Source organism: Xyrauchen texanus, chromosome 40 (assembly GCF_025860055.1).
Source record: "Xyrauchen texanus isolate HMW12.3.18 chromosome 40, RBS_HiC_50CHRs, whole genome shotgun sequence".
NCBI lineage: Eukaryota > Metazoa > Chordata > Actinopteri > Cypriniformes > Catostomidae > Xyrauchen > Xyrauchen texanus.
This window is the reverse complement of record NC_068315.1, coordinates 33,527,187-33,543,797: the sequence shown is the minus strand read 5'-3', so window position 1 is coordinate 33,543,797 and position 16,611 is coordinate 33,527,187. Positions and strand designations below refer to the sequence as shown.

Here is a 16,611-nt window from a genome sequence, read left to right as displayed (position 1 = left end):
GCGGTTGTTGTGGTAGGCAAACTGCAATGGGTTTAAAGAGGTGGGCAGAACAGAGCAGATGTAATCCCTGATTAACCTCTCAAAGCATTTGCTGATGATGGGGGTCAGAGCAACAAGACACCAGTCATTTAAGCAAGTGATTGTGGCTTGCTTCGGTACAGGCACAATGGTTGATGTTTTGAAGCATGTGGGGACTACAGACAGGGAGAGGGACAGATTGAAAATGTCCGTAAAAACACTTGCCAGTTGATTCGCGCACGCTCTGATGACGCGGCCCGGAATGCTGTCTGGACCCGCGGCTTTACGGATGTTCACCCGTCGGAAGGATCGGGTTACATCCACAACAGAGACGGAGAGTGAACCAACCTCTGAAGCGTCAGCCACGAATACTCTCTCCGCGAGGGCGGTGTTATTGTCCTCAAAACGAGCATAAAATGTATTAAGTTCGTCCGGGAGAGATGCAGCGGTGTTCACGGCGGAGTCTTTATTCCGTTTGTAGTCCGTGATGATGTTAATTCCCTGCCACATACTTCTAGAGTCAGTGGCGTTGAACTGACCTTCAAGTTTGTGCCTGTACTGGCGTTTGGCTTCACTGATAGAGTTATGGAGGGCATAACTGGCTTGTTTACGCTCCTCCGTGTTGGAAGAATTAAAAGCGGAGGTCCGCGCATTGAGTGCCGTGAGAACATCGCCGTTAACCCATGGTTTCTGGTTGGGGTATATCCGTATTGTTTTGGTCGGAACAACATCCTCTACGCACTTCCTGATGAAACACGTTACGCTGTCAGCGTAAACCTCGATGTCGTCATCAGAGGCGGACCGGAACATCTCCCAGTCCGCGTGATCAAAACAGTCTTGTAGCGCAGAGTCTGACTGGTCCGACCAGCACTGGATCGTTCTGAGGGTGGGTGCTTCCTGTTTCAGTTTCTGCCTGTAAGCGGGCAAAAGCAGAATGGAAGAGTGGTCCGATTTGCCAAATGGGGGGCGGGGGAGGGATTTGTAGCCATACCGGAAAGGAGAGAAACAATGATCTAAAACCCGGTCCCCTCGTGTGTTGAAGTTTATGTGTTGATGGTATTTTGGAGCGATTGTTTTGAAGTTGGCTTTGTTAAAGTCCCCGGCAACAATGAACGCAGCCTCAGGGTGCACGGTTTCCTGCTGACTTATACACCCATACAGTTCCCTGAGTGCCCGGTCTGTGTCGGCTTGTGGGGGGATGTACACAGCTGTGATGATGACCGCTGTGAATTCCCTCGGTAGCCAGAATGGTCGACACAGAAGCATGAGATATTCCAGATCAGGAGAGCAGAAAGACTTGATGAATGTACGTTCCTCTGATCACACCATGATTTGTTGATCATAAAACATACACCACCACCTCTGGTTTTGCCAGAGAGGTCTTTCGCTCTGTCCGCTCAGTGCATGGAGAAGCCCGTGATTTCGATGGCCGAGTCTGGAATCTCCGTAGACATCCAGGTTTCTGTAAGGCAGATAACACAGCAATCTCTCATCTCTCGTTGGAAAGAGATCCGCTCTCTCAGCTCGCAGAGCTTGTTGTCCAGAGACTGAACATTTGCCAGTAGTATACTGGGTAGCGGGGGTCGATTTGCACGACGTCTTACTCTGATGAGAACGCCGGCTCTTTTTCCCCTTTTCCTTCTGCTTTTCCGCGGCCGAGCAGCCCAGACAAAGGGCTCCGCCGGCGTGTTTGTAAACAGCGGGTCGGCGTTGAGGAATTTAAAGTCCGGTTTTCGATGTGTAATTGTAGAACCTATGTCCAAAAGCGTTTGTCTGTCGTAAACAATAAGGCAGACAACATCCAAGACAAAAAAACAAAGAACTGTAAACAAAACAAACAATAAACCGCAGTGTTGTATCGGAGCTCGCAACGCAGCAGCCATACTCGGCGCCATCTTGAGTCTATGCATCTTGAGATTGCATAATTCCAGTTTTATTTCTGATGATTTCAATTTTATCTGTAAAGAAATTCATGAAGTCATTACTATTGTGCTGCGACAGAATGTCTGGTTCAGTCAAGGCTTTGTTCTTAACCAATTTAGATACAGTACTGAATAAACACCTAGGATTCTTTGGTTATTTTCTATGAGTTTGCTAAAATATTCTGGCCTGGCAGTTTGTAGCTAGAGACTTCCATGCAAGGCAAAATACCTCTAATTTTGTATTCTTTCACTTGCTTTTTCCGAACTGCTCTTTGTACCATGGTGCAGGGATTCTTTCTTTAATTGAAGGAGGGCGACACTATCAAGAGTGTTAGTGAAGACTGTATTTATATTTTCTGTGACTACATCAAGTTCTTCTAAACTTTATGGCTTGCTGAGTATTTGAGACATATCTGGAAGATTATTAGTGATGCTATCTTTAGTGTTCGAAAGAATAGTTCTACCTGAACGATAATGTGGTGTACATTGAGTGACATGAGCTAATCGTAGCATGCAAGAGATGAGGTAATGATCTGAGATGACATCGCTCTGTGGCAGAATTTCTACATTATCAACATATGACAGAATTAATTCTAGCGTATGATTTTGGTGATGAGTTGGTCCTGTCACATTTTGTCTGACTCCAAGAGAGTTGACTATATCGATAAATGCTAATCCCAATGTGTCATTTTCATTATGTGAATGTTGAAGTTGCCAACTACTAAAGCTCTATCCACAGTTACTATTAGGTCTGATAATCTGCAAATTCACCAGGGAAATCAGAATATGGCCTGGATGATATATATATACTGTACCAAGTGCAAAAGACGACAGCTATTTTATTTATATCTGACAATGTCACATTAAGCAACTTAAACTTGTCCTCTGAGTTACACCAGCTTCACTGTAAATTGTAGCAACACCTCCTCCTCGACCCATTAGGCGAGGTTCATGTTTTTTTTATTTTATAATTTGTATTTTATTGAGTTTTTGAACACCACTGTTACATTGTAGTCAATAATGTAGACATCATTACAATAGACATCTTAACATATATCCCATAGTGATGATACATTTTAAATAAAAAATAAATAAAAAAACAATACTAAAAGGAATAAGCCAAAAGAGGTAATAGAAATCAGATCAATATAAATAAATTAAAAAATAAATAAATAAATACTAAGAACACACATGGATCAAATGTACAGTTTTACAATAATCACCACGCTCTCATCTGGTAGCAATATATTGCACATATTTTCCCCATTTCGCCACATACTTTTCCGCATTATCATTGATGTTGAAAGATATTTTTTCGTATGATGCCACTTTCGCCAACTCCGTGCTCCACTCCTGGAAAGAGGGCTCACCTGGGTTCTTCCAGTTTCTCATTATTATTTGTTTTCCAACCATTATACCCATCTGAATAAAGTCCGCTGCTCCACAATTCAATGTAATTTGTGGATCATTTAATACATACAGCCTCGGGCAGAACTCCAAGCTAGTCCGAGTAATGTTTTCAATGCGATCATGAATCTTTAACCAATAGTTCTGAATCAAGGGACATTCCCAGAGCATATGAAGAAGAGTCCCTTCCGAGCTGCAGCACTTCCAGCAGTCTGCATTATCCCTCAGCTTCAGCCTAAACAGTCGCGTCGGAGTCCAATAAAAGCGATTAAGAATCTTAAACTGGATTAATCTAATTTTAATGTCTCTTGAAACCCTCAGTGTTTTCACAAATACGATCCCACTCCTTATGTGTGACATCAATGTTCAAGTCTGCCGACCAAGTTAGCATTGTTGTATAAGATATGGTAACTGTCTGTTGGAGTAACATTGCATAAAACATAGCAGCCTCATGCCCCAAACCCATTATTTTCGTAGTCTGAGAGAGAAGGTTTGATTGCTGAGGTTCTATTCCTCTCCCTAAGACAGTAACTAACTGGTGACGCATTTGTAGATACTTCCAAAAATTATTTCTGGGCAGATTGTATTCACCAGCCAACATTTCAAATGACTTTATATTGTCCCTCTCATATAGATTTGCTAGTGTAACAATTCCTTTTTCTACCCAATCTTTCCATAGTAGGGAATGTTTATTAATACGTAACTTTGGGTTATTCCAAATACAAGATTCAGAATTAAGATTGGCACCCTTATTGATTGGCACCTGAAGCCTTTCCAATTTTATCCTAGCACGTTTACCATTCCATAAGAACTTTTTGCATATTTGGTCGAACCTTTTAAAGTACTTTTGGGGTATTGCAATAGGAAGTCATTGAAGCAAATAGTTCAATCTCGGGATACAGTTCATCTTCAGGACGTTGACCTTTTCCCATAATGATAAGAATAGTGATGACCATCTATCAGTATCTAATGAGATTTGATTAAAAAGTGGGTCCAAATTCTTTTCGATTATTTTATCAATTTGGTGAGTGAAGAGAATGCCAAGATATTTTATGCCTTCAATAGGCCACTGAAACAGCCCTGCCTGAAATAGGGTTTTTGGGCAGTGTGAAGTCAGTGGAAGGGCCTCTGACTTAGACCAGTTGACTTTATACCCTGATATCTTGGAAAACGATTCAATAACATCCAATAGTGCTGGGACAGATCTGGCCGGGTCCGAGGCAAGCCACAAAATGTCGTCCGTGTAAAGCAGAAGCTTATGTGTAGACCCATTGATTTTAACTCCCTGAATATTCTGATTCTCACGAATAGCTCAAGAGCCAGACAGAAAAGCCCTGGCGATAATGCAGAGCCCTGCCTGGTGCCTCTCTGAAGTGTGAAATAAGAGGAAATCAAACCATATGTTCTCTCTGTGGCCTGTGGGTCTTTGTAAATAATATCTATCCATCTGAGAAATGTTTGACCGAATCCAAAAGTTTTAAGCGTATGAAACATATACCTCCATTCCAGCCTATCAAAGGCTTTCTCAGCATCAAGTGAGATAGCTGCTGTTGGATCGTTGGAGTCCCGCACCGACCACATAATATTTATAAGGCGTCTCACATTATCAGAAGAATTTCTTTGTCCAATAAAGCCCAATTGGTCAGGATGGATAAGTGACCCAAGTGTTTTATCCAATCTATTTGCAAGTATTTTAGATAAAAGTTTACAATCAACAGATATTAAGCTTATTGGACGATAACTTCTACAGTCAGCCGGGTCCTTTTCTTTTTTAATAATGTGTAATAATTGCTTGGTTTAAGGAGGAAGGTAATTTGCCCAATTCAAATGCTTCTGCAATCATATTTTCAAACAATGGTAATAGGTCTTCTTCATAACATTAAAAAAATTCTGCCGTAAACCTGTCTTGGCCTGGAGATTTACCTGATGGTAGGGCCTTAATTGCATCAAGTATCTCCTGTGAACTAATAGGTAAATCTAAGTCCTCCTGTTGTGAGACACTCAGCTTGGGAAGGTTTAATTTGTTGAGAAATTACATTATCTCCTCGTCTGTGGCAGTGTTTTCAGATGTATAAAGATTTATATAAAATTTCTTAAATGCATCATTTATTTCCCTGGATTTAGTTACCAAACTTCCATCCCCAGTCGTCACTGCTGCTATTGAGGATTTGAACTCTTTTTGTTTAATGTACCCAGCCAAAAATTTCCCCGCTTTATCCCCCGATTCAAAAATAGTCTGCCTGGCCCTGAACAAAAGGTATTCAGTTTTTTTGGATATTATAATATTATATTCATATTTAAGGTGGGTCAGTTCTTTTAAAATAGATTCAGATATATTCCTTTTTAATTTAGCTTCAGTGTTCTTAATTCTCCTTTCTAGATCTGTGAGTTTAGTAGCATTGACCTTCTTCTTATGAGAAGAATATTGAATGATAAATCCCCTTAGAAAAACCTTCATGGCCTCCCAGGCCACTATGGCAGAGGGAGCTGAGGGGACATTGGTCTCCAAATATAACCTGATCTGGGCTCGAAGATCTTCCTTAAATCCCACATCTTGTAGTAAAGATGAATTAAAACGCCACATCTGTGATCTTTCTGTTTCCTGATATGGGGTCATTTGTAGTCTGACCATGGCATGGTCCGTCAAGAGAATGCTATCAATTATACAGGATAGTGTGGCAGGCAGCAAGGAGCTAGAAATTTAAAAAAAATTTATTCTTGAATATACTTTGTGGGCTCCTGAGTACAAAGTATAATCTCTGTCCGTTGGGTGGTTCAGCCTCCACACATCTGTTAAACCCATAGATGAACACATTCTCTTAACAAGCAAAACAGAGCCAGACATTCTACTTAATGTTGGTTTACTTCTATCAAGAATTTGATCTAAGATAACATTGAAGTCTCCTCCCAGAATTATGGGATACTGTCCAATATTATGCAGCTAATTCTCGAAGTCTATGAAAAAATTGGGGTGATCAACATTGGGTGCATATATATTGGCCAGTATCAGAGTATGTCCCTGTATCTTTGCTAGTATTATTATTATTCTGCCCTCCTCATCTTTATCCTGCCTCCTGAGCCTGAACTGTAAGCCTTTGTTAATTAATATAGCTACTCCTCGACTTTTAGATGACCCAACACTAAAGGACACGTGTCCTACCCAGTCCCTGCATAATTTAACTGATTCCTGGGGACAACAATGTGTTTCCTGCAAGAATACTACATTGTTTTTTAGTTTTCATATGTCCCATTATTTTCTTCCTTTTAATTGGACAGCCTAGGCCATTAACATTCCAGGTTGAATAACATAATGTCCTCCCCCTGCTAGTTATACACAATCCTAATGTATTTTACTGCAGAATAAGTGGCCATTCTATCACGATATAAGAACCATGGTGCACCATCAATTATACACATTGACAGAAAATAAAAAAAAACATAATACCAACACCGTATTAATATCAATAAATAGCAGACTGTGAACCAGTCTGGCACAAAGAACAACAGAACCAGGAACATTGTTGAAATAAAACAAAAAGGTAAATCTCTTAGGTCCATGACTTATGGAACAAGGGCAGCCTAAAAGCCCACTGCCCTGAGTATCGTATACCAAATTGTGTTCAGATATTAGGTTAAGGAAAACATAGGAATTTCTATACAAAAATAGAAATTGTTGGCAACACAGGCCCCGGCTATGAAAAATATAAACTCAAATGTCGGCTTCAAAATGATTTGTGACGTGCAGAGCCGGTAATTTAAAATAATCTCTCCATGTCCAAAAACAAAACAGAGGTCTGCAAATTTGCATATACACATCCCCTATCTCACATACCTTACATTCCCGAACAGACGGACCGCAAGGTTTTGTGGTTTCCAAAGCATATCCAGAGCGCGCCCGGATTGCATGACGCGCTGACACAATACCAGACATATACCTCAGCGCCTCTCGATGTATTCCATTGCTTTTTCCGGGTCATCAAACATCAGTGGACAGGGTCCACTGATGAAAATCTTCAGAATTGCAGGGTAGAGCATGCCAAATTTAATCTTGCGCTCATGCAGTGCTTTCTTGCATCACGAGAATGCTTCTCACTTCCTTTGCGTCTCCCTCGAATAATCCGGAAAAATCATAACTTGTTTGCCGTTCCACGTCAGGCGTTTCTTTTCCCGTGCTGCTTCCAGGATGGCTTGGCAATCTTTGTACCGTAGCAAGCGTGCCACAATCTTTCGGCCATGATTCTTGTCCCCCGCTTCCATCCGTGTCCCGATCCTGTGAGCGCGGTCCATCTCGATTTCCCCCGGGGTTGGATCAATGCCAAGGGTCGCTGAGATAAATTCGTTCAGGGACGCCGTAACATTGCTCTTTTCAGCCCCCTCCGGTATCCCAACGAATCTGAGGTTGTTGCGTCGGGATCTGTCCTCCGCTGTGGCCTGCCTGCCTGTCAGTAGTTGTATGTCCTCTTTAGTGGCTGCCGCCGGTCTTGCGTTTATGTTAGCTTGCTCATCTTCTAGCTGTCTCACTCGATCTTCCACTTCTGTAATGCGAGAAATGATGGAAGAGAGCTTTGTATCCATGGAGCTCAGAGACCGACGAATTTCTTTCAGATCCGCTGTTTCTTCTAATATCTTGCTCAGCGTCCCGTGGATCTGAGCCATATCAGGTTGGTTGGGCTCCGTGGCAGTGCTAGCTATGAGATCCTTGCTAGCTGCTACTCCCTTCGTGCACATGTTGAGCAGAGTCTGTGCGGCTGATCGAATTTTTCTTTGTTCAATGTTATGGCCAGCAGAACTTTTGCCTTCTACTGACATTTTGAGTTCCACTTAAAATAGAGAAGAAAAATACCTATATCTGAATGTATTTTAGCATATATTAAGGATATTAACCCAAAAGACAGCAGGAGCACACATTTCAAGCTGCCATCGCTTATCCCTGCGCCACGTGACTCCGAGGTTCATGATTATAATAATAACCTGGGGGAGTAGATTCATTTAAACGAATAAATTCACCCAGGTTAAGCCAGGTTTCAGTCAAACAGAGTTCGTATAAATTATTATATGTAATCATTTCATTTAAGGTTAGGGCTTTGGTTGAAAGAGATCTAATATTTAGTAGCCCTACCTTTATATGATGGTTATCTTACATTTTTTTTGTTATTTTCGAGCTTGACCTCAATCAAATTTTTTTCTAAATTATTTAGTGAGGGGTTGGTTTGTGGTAGTTCAGGGAACAGACGCATTCTTTATATGATTTCTTGGCGATACCGTCTCTATGTGTTGTAGTTTGTGTGACCTGTGTGACGTCTCAAGGCAGCTTGCAAATGGATGGGTGAGCCATTCTGTCTGGCTTGGCATATTAGTTTAATCGAAATTTAATTCAAAGAGGATCTGAAACGATTAGTTGACATTATCGGCAACGTCGATAATAAAAAATTGTCTACAAAAATTTTTGTTGTCGAACATTCGTCTGATTTCATTTAACACAACATGAGATCTTTTGAAACTCTAATGATGACACGGGAGAGCAGCACTTCAGCTCGCACTTGATTGAGGTGAGGAAGAAAGAACAGCTCACAGTCCAGACGCACTCCAAACTTTCCAAACAGGTGATCATTAAGGTGATGTAGATCACAGAGTATTATAATACAAAAATGCAAAATAAGTAAATACAGAAGAAGTGTTGTCGTGAAATAAAGCAGAGCCGTACCTGGTGTTCCACTTGAGCAAAACTTGCCTGTCAGAGCGTCTAAAAGGGAACACTTTGCCATTATATTCTGTATTTAATGCATCCTTTATTAAAGTTCAAATAATAAGGAAGCGGCTGTATAAAGAAGCACAAACTCCAAAACTGGCATTTGTCTGTGCGGTCAGAGCCGCTTATATGAGTCGCGTGAAAAACATTGTGAAAGTTTAAAATTTCTCCCGGCTAATACACAGTCTGGCGTGGAGACGCTCATCACTGGCGCACCTTTGATGCAGCTAGATTTCGTTTATACTGATTGCTAGTGACATAGTGAATTTTAATATGAGTGTCACGGTGTGTATCTTATGCTGAAGAAAATCTGCGATACGCAGCTCTATAAAGAAGAAAGAGTTTGTTTTTGTGAGTTAAAGATGGATCGAAATCAAGTGAACAAAAAGGTGAGAGGGTGTAGCCTTAGCCCATTATACAATGCGAAAAATATTTTTTTGATTTGTCTTTTTTGGTTTGTTTTCTAATATAAATATCAAAAAATCCTTATGTACATTTACTTTAGCAGCTATACTGCAAAAGAAAAAATTGTTATCGGAGAATTTTTTATATAATATTTAATTAATTTGAATATTGAAATATTATAAAATATCGAAAAATCCTTAAAACAAGATACATTTACCTGAGAAGCAACATATATGATATTTAGACTTGCTTTTAGTGCAAATATGTTGAATATATTTTTTCTTTACTGCACTGGCAGAAGTATGAACAAGTGAAAAAATACACTCATATTTAAGATACATTCTTTTAAAGCAAGTCTAAATATCTTATATTTTGCTCTCAAGTAAATGTATCTTGTTTTAAGGATTTTTAGACATTTAAAATGGAAAGACAAAAACACCTGATAACAATAGGATTTTTTGCAGTGAAATTGTTAATTAAACAGTAAAATCCAAGTCGTTTTTCCTCTTTAATTCAGTGAATGTCATTTAGAGGTATGTTTAAAAGATGCGTTTGTCCATTTTATTGTTAGTAAGCACATTTAATACAACCTTTTAAGTTATAAATTATGATAATTTAGCTGCTATAGTCTGTAATTTGAATTAGTGCTTTAGGGCTTCTGGAATGTGTAGTAGTTTAGTGGTTGCATTTAGTGGTTTAGTGAAGGAAATAAATGCACTCCGAACATTTCATGCCCTGTGCAGAGTCGATTCCCCTGAGTAGAGTCGACAGAATCTTGATTCCCAACATCTTGTAAATTAAGAATTGATTCTTTTTGGAATCTATTTCGCGCTGATATAATTTGCTGCTGGAATCCCCAAAATGCAAATGCAAGGATTGTGTTTAGATTTTGTGCCAAGAATAGATGTGCTGCTGAGACATTTTAGCACAATTACCTATTTCTCAAGAAAATAGGAAATTGTGATTTGTGACAATTCATAAAACACACTCACACTTTGCGCTCATATGTCCACAGTTAGCACAAGCCACCCACGGCAACTTGTGCGTTGTGCTGACATGAAAATTGTGCTTAGAATTAGCACTTTCAGGAAGAGTGGATAAGACGCATACATTTATGACAAACTGCATTGTTGGTGTAGTTGCATGCGCCATAATGCCAGTGCAAGTGTGCCTTTTTAACCACTAGGGTGTAAATAGTATCTGCCTAACATCTATTGGGGTGAATCTCTTAAAACCTGCCAAGAGCATTTCAGAACATATGTCAGCCCAAAATCTGTTGTTTTTTTTGCTTTGTGATATTTTTATGGAAATGAAGTACATTTTCCTCATTACCATAATGAAATGAAATGAAAGTCTCATTTTCATTACTGTAATGTAAAAAAGAATGATATATAAATTCCAAAAAGTATTTATACATAATTATTTGTTGCACTGCCTTTAATTCATGCAGAATTTACAGTAAACATGAGATTCACAGTTGAGTATAATTGATATTACAAAACAATTTTATTACAGTAATGAAATGAAAATCTTGGAGGTAAATGTGCTACTTTTCATGAAAATAATGTCAAAATGCAAAATAAAAAAAGGCCTAAAAAATATTACATTTCTTTTAGGGGGTAAATGTAGCCTGGACGTGATTTTTTGAGATGTATAGGTAACGGATCTCTACTTGTTCGGGAAAGGAAGAAGCTGGGACCAGCTTGACAACACGTAGACATTTATTGTACAAACATTATACACATTTCAGTGTCACATATCACACACTGCTTTTCAGCAGTCACTTTACACTAACACATTGACAAACATACAGCTTCAGCACAGCTATGTGGGCTCTCATCATTGTCACCCCACCTCTTAGAGCCACCATTAGCCAGCCTCACAATAGGAGTGGGCTGGAGAGAGAAGAGGTGCAATTTGATAAGCCTCATTAGGGCAGCGGATAATAAAGGGCACCTGATGTGAATTTAGCCTCATCACCGCTGCCAAAAGAATGTAGAGCCGGCCTCCTTTTGTGCACATATTGGCATCTTTGCAGGTTCAGGAATGGAGCGGTGAGTGTCCGGCGCAAATTAGATGCATCGTCTGGGATTGGAGCACACCATGAGGATGCCAGATTCCCCTTTATTTTGAACACCAATTCCCCAAGGACACTTTATTCCCTTTTTTGGACATTTTACGTTTATTTATTTATGCGTATCTGAGCCCTGCAACCACAACAGATGTGTCGGTCTGTTTCTCATCCTGCCACAGAGCAATAATTTCAAGCACAATTTCATAAACCAAACATAAATTACAAAACAATGAACTAAAGTGGGAAAGAACTAAAGCATATTTCAAGCAAGTGAGACACGGGCCAGCAGGGTGAGAGCCAATAGTCCCAGAGAGGCCGATAGAAAACATAGGCTAAAACACATACCTCTCAATCCGGAGAAGAGAATGTGAAAATACAGTCCCAGGAATTAATTGCATGCAGCCCATTTACACTACCAAATTCTCATGATTGGGCTGTCTTCATTTAAGTGGATGTTGCTTGACATATTTTCTAGAACGCAGATTGTGCAATAAAAGGGAGAGGACCTCCAGAATTAAGTTGCACTTGACCCAGCACAATAGCACATTGTATATGCAATTTTGCCAACCTATTTGCGCTTAGACTTGGCACATGCATGCTTGCACAAAAATATCAAAACTTCATGACCATGCCCACTGACTTTTTGAGTGCTGCGCTTCAGGCAAAACACTCTAAAATAGGTACCAGATTGTCTTTAAAATACTTGCCACTCATCAACATAGAACTGTTGAATGTCAAAGGAAAAGAATGCAAAAGGATACATTAAAACGTTTTAATAAACGTACATGTAAAAATGTATCTTTCACCTTACATTACAGCTGTAAATCTGCTTTTGTATTAATGGATTTCCTTTTTCTCTATACAGTACTGTGCAAAAGTTTAGGCACTTGAGAAAAATGTTGCATAGTGAGGATGTCTTCAAAATAAATGCTATAAATAGTTTTCATTTATCAATTAACATCATACAAAGTCCAGTAAACATAAAAAAAAGCTAAATCAATATTTGGTGACCACATTTGCCTTCAAAACAGCACCAATTATCCTAGGTGCATTTGGATACAGTTTTTCTTAGTTGTTGGCAGATAGGATGTTCCAAGCTTCTTTGAGAATTTGCCACAGTTCTACTATCTATTTTGGCTGTCTTAATTGCTTCTGTCTCTTCTTGTAATCCCAGACTGACTCAATATTCACTGGGGGGCTCTGTGGGGACCATGCCATCTGTTGCAGGGCTCCCTGTTATTCTATTTTATTTGCAAAATAAATGTTTGGGAGCCTAAAATGTATATTTCCTTTTGACACACTAAAGGTGAAAATATAAATAAATACCTTAAGACAAATGCTTTTGTGAAGCATTTTATGTGCTTCACAAAAGCTTCTTCAAAAAAGACTTTTGCACAGTAATGTATACATTTGGTTAAATGTCACTTTGACATCATAAAGGACTTTGAGTTGATTAATTAAATATATCATGTTTTCAATTGTCAAAATGTGCAAAGTGAAGTTGGAGAATACCATTTTGAGACCCTGGAAAACCCAGAGTAATTTCAAATTTCAATATTTAGGTATATCAAATTTATTATCAAACTTATTAAAACAAATATTAGCATAATAGAGGCACTGCAAAATTGCTGTTGTAAGCATTGTCACTGCTTTACCTGTATTCATGGATAGGTGAGTGTAGACAAGGCCGAACTTGAGGATGCTTGTTGGTTCACTGTTGAAGAAGTTACAGAAGCACTGCAAATGAAGAAACCGCCACGCAACCGTAAAGGAGAGCCACCTGTATTCTGGGTCCCACCCTCTTATGCCATAGCCAATCAGCTTATTCAGGAATGGGCCAATCAGCAACAGCTAAAAAGACAGTGACATGGACTCAGGACATTATTTGAACAATAACTATGCATCGAATGGATTACTACTTACACAGAAACTTAATAAAATGGACAAGAGAATTTAACAAACTGGATTTGCTGTGATAACCAGAACACACCGAAGTGGACTGTCTTTCATTTGTAAAGAAAACTTCAGAAATATCAAATGGAGTAACATAGATTGTATTAGTATTATGCCTGGACTCGTGCACAGCTAAATGTGAAAGATTGCATGAAAAGATAATTATTATAATTATGAGGTGCAAAAGTCTGAGGCCACATATAAAATCTTCAACACTATTTATAGATGATTAACATAGCAAATTTCTGACATGCTTCCAATGAAAATATACATTGCAACAATAATTATAAAAAAATATGCATTTATATAATTTTCACTCGTGGTCTCTGACTTTTGGAATTGAATGTTTTGTTAAGTGAAATGTTTGTGGATTGCATTTTAAGCCTTACGATTTCTACCTCATCTAGCTCAAAAAAAGATATTTTTATGGGTGAAAGGAGAGATTTAAATAATTTGAACAGTCATCTGGAAACAAAATGTAAAATGTGGTGAAATTTTTTATCTAATTTGGTGTCCCTGGTCAAAAATGACCGGCCTATTAAAAATTGCCTATAAATCTCTCGTTATGCTATATTATCACGGAATACTGTATTATATCTTTGTGCCAACTTGTTTTCTTTCAATTAGTACAGGATTTGTATTCCTTTTTGGAGCTTATTGATCGTAGGCCTCATTGACCTGAGCTTATACACCACAAGTGTGACTTTGTGCCATTTTGTACAAAATAAAAGCATTTCAAAACAAACTTCCTGGTTAAACTTTTAGCTGGTTAATTAAAAGCACACTAGTGTGATAAATAGTACAGAATGTTTTTATATTTAATATTGCCAAAAGTATCAACATATAATGCTTTTTTCACTCAAAAACAGGGGTTCATAAGCTCAGGTCAATGAGGCCTATGATTGGGAACACCAAAAAATAAAAACATAATAATTTCTTTTTTGGGGGGGGTTGTGATACCTTATGTGAACAATAGTTAAACACATTAAACTAGAGCACGCTACTGGATTGGTGTATGAACCATTTAAACGGGATTAGATCATAGCTTAAGTGGGCACAGTGGACCCTAGTAAGAGTAGACATCATATTTAACTTGATGCTAATGACAATGAGGCTGTATGGAATAGACATACAGTTTGTTCAAGTGGTTTTACTTCCAATTTTAAGATTGACAACTTTCAGAATTTCTTTCAGAATAATTTTAATGATTTCCAGTGTTGCATGCACTGGAATTATTTTGGAAAAACTCAATGTTGTGTGGGATGAAGAATCTATAAGCGGCCTCACAAAGCAAGGTCGATTTTTTTTTTTTTTTAAATATACTAAACCTGTGACCGAACCATGTACTGTAACAGTATGTACTGTATTTAATAAAGGACACTTTCAGTCCGTAAAACGGTATGTTCTTTTTGGTATGCATGCAAGTAGTATGAATAGATTTTGGACATACTTCATCTGGGGACATGGGTATATGACGTTTTGTTAGTTCTAGTCTAGTTCAGTTGAAGTCAGAAGTTTACATACACTTAGATTGAAGTCATTAAAACACATTTTTTAACCACTCCACATATTTAATATTAGCAAACTATAGTTTGGCAAGTCGTTTAGGACATCTACTTTTTGCGTGACAAATAATTTTTCCAACAATTGTTTAAAGACATATTGTTAAACTTTTAATTAACTACATCACAATTTCAGTGGGTCAGAAGTTTACATACACTAAGGTAACTGTGCCTTTAAGCAGCTTGGAAAATTCCAGAAAATTATGTCAAGCCTTTAGGCATTTAGCCAGTTAGCATCTGATAGGCTAATTGGCATTAAATGTAGGTGTACCTGTGGTTGTATTTTAAGGCCTACCTTCAAACTCAGTTCCTCTATGCTTGACATCATGGGAAAATCAAAAGAACTCAGCCTAGACCTCCCACAAATCTGGTTCATCCTTGGGAGCACTTTCCAAACGCCTGAAGGTACCACTATTGTACAAACAATAGTACGCAAATATAAACAACATGGGACCATGCAGCCATCATACCGCTTAGGAAGGAGATGCATTCTATCTCCTAGAGATGAATGTAGGTTAGTGTGAAAAGTGCAATTCAATCCCAGAACAACAGCATAAGAATTTGTGAAGAAGAAACAGGTAAACAAGTATCTATATTCACAGTAAAATTAGTACTATTTCGACATAACCTGAAAGGCTGCTCAGCAAGGAAGAAGCCACTGCTCCAAAATTGCCATAGAAAATCCAGACTACAGTTTACAGGTGCAAATTGAGACAGATCTTACTTTTTGGAGCAATGTCCTTTGGTCTGATATGAACTGTTTGCCATAATGACCATCGTTATGTTTGGAGGAAAAAGGGTGAGGCTTTCAAGCCAAAGAACATCATCACAACCGTGAAGCATGGGGGTGGCAGCATCATGTTGGGGGGTGCTTTGCTGGAGGAGGGACTGGTGCATTTCACAAAATAGATGGCATCATGAGGAAGGAAAATTATGTAGATATATTCTAGCAACATCTCAAGACATCAGCCAGGAAGTTAAAGCTTGGTTGCAAATGGGTCTTCCAAATGGACAATGACTCCAAGGATACCTCCAAAGTTGTGGCAAAATGGCTTAAGGATTAAGCATATCTGCACTTCAGAATCTCACCAGAAATAGTATGTCATTGGGGTATTTCTCACTTACTGCTTCATGAATACTGAGGATTCAGACATACTCCACTGGTATACTGTTTTTGGCATACCATATAGTAGAAAAGTATGGATTTTCGGATGGATGCTGCAAGTAAAATTGAGGCTGCTGTTATGGCTCAATTAGTCAGTTATAGGGGGGCCCCCTTTTGCCTGAGAGGGAAGGGAGAATGTAACTGCAAAGAGAGAGTAGGAGTTAGATGTGACAGGCATGTGTACACTCAAAGAGTTTTTCAACATCATGAAGCACACCTACAAATCCGAAGCGGAAAAAGGATAAAGGAAAAGGAGAAACGCAGCCAGACCACTGAAGGGCTCCAAGCCGGATTTCGCTTAGGGCGGCTCCAAGCAGGATTTCACTTGGGGCCCAAGTAAGCTCAGACATGGCTCT

The 16,611-nt window shown here is 39.0% G+C and overlaps 1 protein-coding gene across 6 annotated transcripts in view; it reads left to right on the top strand.

Moving 5' to 3' along the window:
- The window catches only part of nudt13 (nudix (nucleoside diphosphate linked moiety X)-type motif 13), a 36,165-nt gene extending 21,266 nt beyond the window's left edge, over positions 1-14,899 (top strand). For all 6 annotated transcript variants that reach the window (XM_052113080.1, XM_052113079.1, XM_052113077.1 and 3 more), the window contains one exon: positions 13,247-14,899. In XM_052113080.1, coding sequence (XP_051969040.1) covers positions 13,247-13,441 — 195 coding nt within the window. In that variant the 3' untranslated portion in view covers positions 13,442-14,899. The remainder of the gene's footprint in view (positions 1-13,246) is intronic.
- Positions 14,900-16,611: the final 1,712 nt, after the last annotated feature.